Genomic DNA, 7,142 nt, shown 5'->3' with positions numbered 1-7,142 from the left:
TGACTGAAAAACCGGGGGCGCTGGCCCTTTAAGGCGGAGGGGCGCTGGCCCTTTAAGGCGGAAAGGCGCCCGGGGGGCGTCGCGAACAGGTGCGGCGCGGACACACCGCGCTCCGGGGGAGGGAACGGCGGGGGCTGAGCGACGGGGCGAGCGGCCAATGGGAAGGCGGAGCGGGCCAGACGGACCAATGAGCGGGCGGGGAGGGGAGGGGCGGGCGGCGGCGGCCGGGGCCGGGGTGCGAAGCGGGGTCCGCCGCCCCAGAGAGCGGCTGCGCTCCGACCGGTTCGGCGGGGCTCGGGCATGGGGAGGCGGGCGGCGGGCGGCGGCGGGCCCCCGGCGGAGGATTTCTCCTTCGTCAGCCCGGTGGTGAAGTACGTGCTCTTCTTCTTCAACGCGCTCTTCTGGGTGAGTGCCGGCACCGCGGGGGCACCGGGACCCCCCCGGCCCCGGGACGGGGGCACCGGGGGCCACCGGAACCGCGGCCCCTGGGCCCGATCCCGGCCCCGCGCAGGCCACGACCCCCCCGGGGCGGGGGGACCCACGACACGGAGCCCTCCCGTCCCCAGCCCGCCCCCGGGACGCCGCCTGCCTGGGAGCCGCGCGGGCCCCCGTGCTTTGGGGTCCTGGGGGATTTTTTAAATTCTAAATTTTTGTTAGAATTTTTTTTAATGATTTGGGGGATTTTTTAAAATGTTTTTGGGGGCTTTTTGGACTTTTAAGTGTGTTTCTAATTTTTTATTTTAAAAATGTTTTTTAACTTAATTTTAAATTTATTTTAAAATTTTTAGAAATAAAAGCATTTTAAAAATAATTTTTTTTGTTTTTTTAATGTTTCTATTTTTAAATTTTAAAAATGTTTTTATTTTTTATTTTTAATTTTTTAAAAATTTGGGGGGGGTGTGTTTTAATTTTGGGGGAATTTTTTTGTGCCTTTGGGATTTTTTTGTGCCTTTGGGGATTTCTCAGTGCTCTGGGGGATTTTTTTATGTTTTTGGGATTTTTCAATGCTTTGGGGAATTTTTTTTTTTTTTTTTAATGTTTTTAGGGTTTTTTTACGGTTCCGGATATTTTTTTGGCAGGTCAGAATTTTTTCGCAGGATGTCTCCGTCTTTGAAATCACATTTTTTGAGGAAATTCCTGGTTTCTGACAAAACGTCGTCCCCAGGTCCGGCCCGCCGGAGCGGGGAGGGGCTGGTGGGGACAGAGGTGACCCCCCTGGGGGGTGGGGACGCACCGGCACCGTTCACGGTGGGCTCTGTCCCACCCGTGACGCTGGAGCGCGTCAGCACCGTATGGGGGTGACGAGGGGAAACTGAGGCAGGGGGTCCGGCTCCGGTGCCCCGTTTCCAGCCCCGGGGGCCGCAGCCGGGACCCCCGGCGCGCGGCGGGTGCCTGGGTGGGGGTCTCACAGCCCCCCCGTCCCGCTCTTGCAGGTGATCTCGATGGTGATGGTGGCGGTGGGGGTCTACGCCCGGCTGCTGAAGCACGCAGGTGAGGTCGGGGGGGCTCGGGGCGGGGGGACGCGGCGAGGGGGGTGACGGCGGGGGCCTACCGGTGACGGCTCGCTGCGGCAGAGGCGGCGATGGCCTGCCTGGCGGTGGACCCCGCCGTCCTGCTCGTCGTGGTCGGCGTCCTCACCTTCCTCATCACCTTCTGCGGCTGCGTCGGCTCCTTGCGGGAGAACATCTGCCTGCTGCAGACGGTGAGGCCCCGGGGACGGCGGGTCCCTCCCGGACCGCGGCGTCTCTCCGGTGGTCCCCCGCCGCCATCACCTTCCTCTCGCCCGCAGTTCTCCGTCTGCCTGACCGTCATCTTCCTCCTGCAGCTGGCAGCCGGCGTGCTGGGCTTCGTCTTCTCCGATAAGGTACGGCGGCGGCGGGGGGCGGGGGCTGGGTGACCCCAGGGTGACGCCCTTGCCGATGTCCCCACCCCGCAGGCGCGCGGGAAGGTCAGCGAGATCATCAACGGGGCCATCGTGCATTACCGGGATGACCTTGACCTGCAGAACCTCATCGATTTTGGGCAGAAGGAGGTGCGTGGCGGCGGGGGCTGGGATCTCCCTCCGACGGACGAGGACGCGTCCCCACTCGCGGGTCAGGCTTAAATCCGCGGGGTCCCCCAGGTTGGGGACGTCGGGTGGCTCCTCCGTGAGGATTTGACGTTCACGGTGATGCCTTGCCGGGGCGGGTAGAGCTGGATAAAAAGGGGGGGGGGGAAGAAACACCCCTCAGTGTCTCCGGTGGAGCCGGTGTTTATGTAGGGTCTACTAAAACTGAGCCCCCCGTGCCCTTCCCTGCAGTTCAGCTGCTGCGGGGGCGTCTCCTACAAGGACTGGTCCCAGAACGTGTACTTCAACTGCACCGCCGCCAACCCCAGCCGGGAGCGCTGCTCCGTGCCTTTCTCCTGCTGCCTGCGGGACGCCAAGGAGGTGAGGACGGCGTCCTCGGGGTGTCCTCGGGGCACCCCCCAGCTCCGCACCCCTTCTCCCATCCCACGGGGCTGGGTGGAGCCTGGAGCCCCCCTCCCCAGGAGAGGGAACCCACTACCGACAACGTATGGCACCCCGTACCGCCCGCCGGGTTTGGGGACCCCCAGAATGCTGCGGTGGGGTCGGGGTGAATTCCCCCCCTGCGCTGGGGGGGGGGGGGGGGCTTTTTGCAGGCAGGGACCCCCCCGGGTATTGGGGGCTGGGGGTGTTGAGGGAGCCCAGCGCTGGAGGGACGAGGCTGGGGACACGGAGGGCGGGCTGGCCCAGAGGAAGGGGACGCCCCGACCGGCGCCAAGGCGAGGGCAGAGCAGCCGGTTGCCCCCCTCCCAAAAAGGCAGGACCCCCCCCCGCCCCGTCCAGCCTGGCACGTTGTGTCCCCAACCCCTCTGTGTCCCCTCCCCAGGCCGTCATCAACACCATGTGCGGGCAGGGCATGCAGGCCATGGGCTACCTGGAGGCCAGCGCCTTCATCCACACCAACGGCTGCATCGACAAGCTGGTCAACTGGATCCACAGCAACCTCTTCCTCCTGGGGGGCATCGCCCTGGGGCTGGCCCTCCCCCAGGTACCGGGGGTCCCCTCCCTGGGGACTGGCGGGGAGAAGGGACCCGTCCCGCAGCGCCGTCGCCGTGTCCTCTGGGAGTTGCCTTAACGATGCCCCTTCGGTGCAACCCCCAGGAGTCGGGGCAGGGTTTGGGGCGGGGGGAGCGGTGCAAACGTCGGGCACGTCCTCGCCTGGAGACGTGGAACCCGCTCCTGGGACAGCGGGGTGACGCTGCCCGGCGTCCCTCACCACCCTCCTCTTCCTCTTCCTCTCCTTGTCTTCCTCGCCTCCTCTTCCTCGCCTCCTCCTCTCCTTGTCTTCCTCCTCCTCTCCTCGTCTTCCTCTCCTCATCTTCCTCCTCCTCCTCTTCTTCTCCCTCTTCCTCTCCTCCTCCTCCTCCTCTTCCTTGCCTTCCTCTCGCCCTCCTCCTCTTCCTCCCCTTCCTCCCGTCTTCCTCTCCTCTCCCTCCTGCAGCTGGTGGGCATCCTGCTGGCTCAGATCCTCATCAGCCAGGTCAGAGACCAGATCAAGCTGCAGCTCTACAACCAGCAGCACCGCACAGACCCCTGGTACTGAGCTCCGGCACGTCGCGGCGGAGCCGGCGTCCGTCCTCGCGGCGCAGCGGTGGCTCGGGGAACCGGGACCTCAACGATGATTTTCCAAACCCTGGATCCGTAGGAAGAGCTGAAGGGGTTTTGCCGGAGAAGAGGGAGGTTGGAGCGGGCTGTGGGCGCCCGGATCCGCGCGCGGTGGCCGCTGTGCTGCAGAGGGGGACGCGCAGGGACGCTGGGGACTCCGTGGCTTCGAGAGGCGGTGCCGGGCTCGGCCGGGACGTGCCGTGCTGCTGCGCCCTGTCTGGGGGACTGAAGCAGCCCTGGTGAACGGCTGTGTCTGTCTGTCCGTCCGTCCCGGGGGACCGAGAGCTGGTGTGCAGGTCACACGTGAAGCAGGTTTGCACTCGGGACATGCTTCTCTTGTGCTGGAGATGGGCATTTGTCTCTCTGCCCGTCTGTCCGTCCATGCACCGAGCTGCCTTCACCCGGGGCAAGGCTGGCTCCAGAATTGGGGACGCTCCCTGCCATCGCTGGGTGCCACAAACCCCGTCGGCTCCATCTCAGCGCTCCGTGGGGAGGACAGCCCAGGGCTTCGCTTGCCGGCCGGGAGCTGGAGCCATCGCCTGCGTGTCCACCCTGGAACAAGAAGGAAGAGGAGGACGTCCTGCCCCGGGGCTGACCCACGGGCGCGTCGTTAGCCAGGGGCGGGGGTCCCCTCTCCGCCCCGGGGTGGCTGGAACCCCTCCGTGCGAAGGAGGGGACAGGCGCAGCCCCGCGTCCCCTCTCGTCCCCTTGGTGTCGGGCTGTGATGTTTCCCTTTGCTTTCATGGAGAATAAAAAGAGACGCAGCCGGACCCTGCCACCTCTGCCGCACCGGGGGGGACAACACGGCACGGGGGGACAACGCCATGGCTCTGGGGGGTGGCTCGGTGGGGACAGGGTTGAGTGTCCCAATCAACAGTATTATGCTGGCGGGGGTCGGCTGTGGGACCCCAAAACAAGGGGGGAGAAGGGGGTGAGGGGCAGCACAGCCAGCTAGTAGACAGCAGAGAATCCCCCAGCAGGGAGTATGTGGAGAGGCGCTTGCTGCCCTGCTTCAGGGGGTGACTTTGGGCGGGGGGGACACCCCCCCCCCCCAATTCCCCCCTCCTGTGCCCAAGGAAGAGCCTGCAAAACTTTAGGGTGCAAAGCTGCGAGCTGGGGGGGCTGCCGCCTCCCCTCCCCGGGATTGCAGGCCCCGGCCTCGCCCCCGCTTTTCCGTCACAAATCGTGGGTGGAGTTTTTTTTTTCATTTTTTTTTTTCTTTTTTTTTTTTTTTCCCTTCTCCTCGGGCTGGGTGGTCCCCCCGCGCCGCCCCGCCGCGGAGGGAGTCGGGATGCGGCCCAGCGCCCGGCTCTTTGTGTGCGGCCGGGAGGCACCCACTCGCGCCGGGGCTCGGCCTCGCCAGCGCGTCCGTGCCCCTCTGCCACCTCCCTGCGCCGACTTTGTCCCCGCCGTGGCTTTTGGCGGGGACCGAGCTGGCCGCACTGGCCTGATCCTGCCCCAGAGTTAGCCGAGGGCCAGCTCCCGGCTGCCCCTGCTCCCCTCCGGCATCCCCAGGCCGGGTGCTCCAGGAAAACTACTCCAAAACTGTCCCCCAAAAAGCGACGTTCCTCCCCAAAAAAGAGATTTCTCACCCTAAAAGAGCACCTTCTGAAAAAGTGTCGTCCCCCCAAAGCAACTTTTCCCCCTAAAAAAGCAGTTTCTCTTCCCCCCAAAAGCCACCTCGCCCCCCACCAAAACGTAGCTTGTCACCCAAAAGAGCAATTTCTCCCCCCAAAAGCAATCGCTTCTCCGAAGAACGACACCTGAAAAGTAACTTTGCCCCCTCCAAAAAGTTACTTTTCTCCCCAAAAGTCTCCTCCAAAGAGCTACTTCTCCCCCCCAAAAAACAAGTCTCTCCAAAAAGCAGCTGCTCTCCAAGAGTGGCTTCTCACCCCCAAAACTGACTTTTGTACCCAAAAAGTGACTTCTCCATCAAAAAAGTGACTTTTCTCCCCCCAAAAGCGACTTTTCTCCCCGCAAAAGTGACTCTTGTCCCCAAAAAGCGACTTCCCCTAAAAGTAACTTCCCCCCAAAAAAGTGACTTTTATCCCTCAAAAGAAACTTTTCTCTCCCAATAAAGTGCCTTTTGTCCCCTAAAAGTTACTTTTGTCCCCCAAAACTGACTCTTCTCCCCCCAGAAGTGGCTTCTCTTCCCCAAAGACAACTTTTCTCCCCCCAAAAGTGACTTTTCCTCCCCCAAAAGTAACCTCTTCCCCCTGCAAAGTGACTTTTTGCCTAAAAAAGAAACTTCTCTCTCACAATAAAGTGCCTTTTGTCCCCAAAAAGCAACTTTTGTCCCCCCAATGCAATTTTTCTCCTGCAAAAAACAACTCTTCCTCCCCAAAAGGTAACTTTTCCCCCCCAAAAGGTAACTTTCCCCCCCAAGCCAACTTTCCTCCCCTAGAAGTCACTTATCTCCCTAAAAAACAACTTTTCTCCTCCAAAAAAGTGACTTCTCCGCCCAAAAAGCAACTTTACCCCCCAAAACTAACTTTTTGCTCCCCAAAACTTTTACCGTCCCCAAACTCGACTCCTCTCCGTCAAAAAGCGACTTTCCCCCCTCAAAACCAACTCCTGCCTCCCAAATCTCTCCCCTCTCCCTCCCAAATCCAACTTCTCTCCGAAAAAAACAAACTTTCTCCTCCAAAAACGCGACTCCTCCCCCTTCCAAAGCAACATTTCCCCTCCCCAAAGCGACTTCTCCCTCCCTAAAACCAACTTTTCCCTCACAAAACCCAACTTTTCCCCCAAAAACAACTTTCACCCTTTCCAGCAGCCCCCATTGGGACAACAACCCTCCTCCCTCCTCCCTGAGCGCAATCCCCCTCCTCAACACCTCACTTTCCTCCTCAAAAACTCATCCCTTCCCTTCCCACTCGAAACTTTTTCCTCACAAAAAGCCACTTTCCTCCTCAAAAACTCATCCCCTCCCTTCCCGCTGCAAAAAAAAATGACTTCTTTCCTCACAAAAAGCTACTTTCCTCCTCAAAAACTTGTCCCTTCCCTTCCCACTCCAAAAAGTTACTTTTTCCTCACAAAAAGCTAATTTTCTCCTCAAAAACTCGTCCCTTCCCTTCCCACTCGAAAAAAAGTCACTTTTTCCTCACAAAAAGCTACTTTTCTCCTCAAAAACTCGTCCCCTCCCTTCCCACTCGGAAAAAAGCCACTTTTTCCTCACCAAAAAGTAACTTTCCTCCTCAAAAACTCGTCCCCTCCCTTCCTGCTGCAAAAAAAAATCACTTTTTTCCTCAGAAAAAGACACTTTCCTCCTCAAAAACTCGTCCCCTCCCTTCCTGCTGCAAAAAAAATCACTTTTTTTCCTCAGAAAAAGCCACTTTCCTCCTCAAAAACTCGTCCCCTCCCCGCTGCAAAAAAAAAAGTCACTTTTTTCCTCAGAAAAAGCCACTTTCCTCCTCAAAAACTCGCCCCTTGCCTGCCCGCTCGAAAAAAAAGTGAGTTTTTCCTCACAAAA

The 7,142-nt window shown here is 59.9% G+C and overlaps 1 protein-coding gene across 2 annotated transcripts; it reads left to right on the top strand.

Moving 5' to 3' along the window:
- Positions 1 to 247: 247 nt before the first annotated feature.
- Positions 248 to 4,440, top strand: TSPAN33 (tetraspanin 33). Of its 2 annotated transcripts, none has more exons than XM_082308964.1 (8): positions 248 to 405; positions 1,434 to 1,491; positions 1,575 to 1,702; positions 1,790 to 1,864; positions 1,937 to 2,032; positions 2,305 to 2,428; positions 2,892 to 3,053; positions 3,507 to 4,440. In XM_082308964.1, the coding sequence occupies exons 1-8, from the start codon at positions 301 to 303 to the stop codon at positions 3,911 to 3,913; spliced, it is 1,155 nt and encodes a 384-aa protein (XP_082165090.1). In that variant the 5' UTR covers positions 248 to 300; the 3' UTR covers positions 3,914 to 4,440. The 2 variants fall into 2 exon arrangements, with proteins under 2 accessions (XP_082165090.1, XP_082165091.1); XM_082308965.1 differs by having other exon boundaries at positions 2,300 to 2,428; positions 3,507 to 3,751.
- Positions 4,441 to 7,142: the final 2,702 nt, after the last annotated feature.

This window comes from Platalea leucorodia, assembly GCF_965183815.1.
Source record: "Platalea leucorodia genome assembly, chromosome: 4".
In the NCBI taxonomy this organism is placed as follows: domain Eukaryota; kingdom Metazoa; phylum Chordata; class Aves; order Pelecaniformes; family Threskiornithidae; genus Platalea; species Platalea leucorodia.
This window is presented reverse-complemented; position numbering and strand designations above follow the sequence as displayed.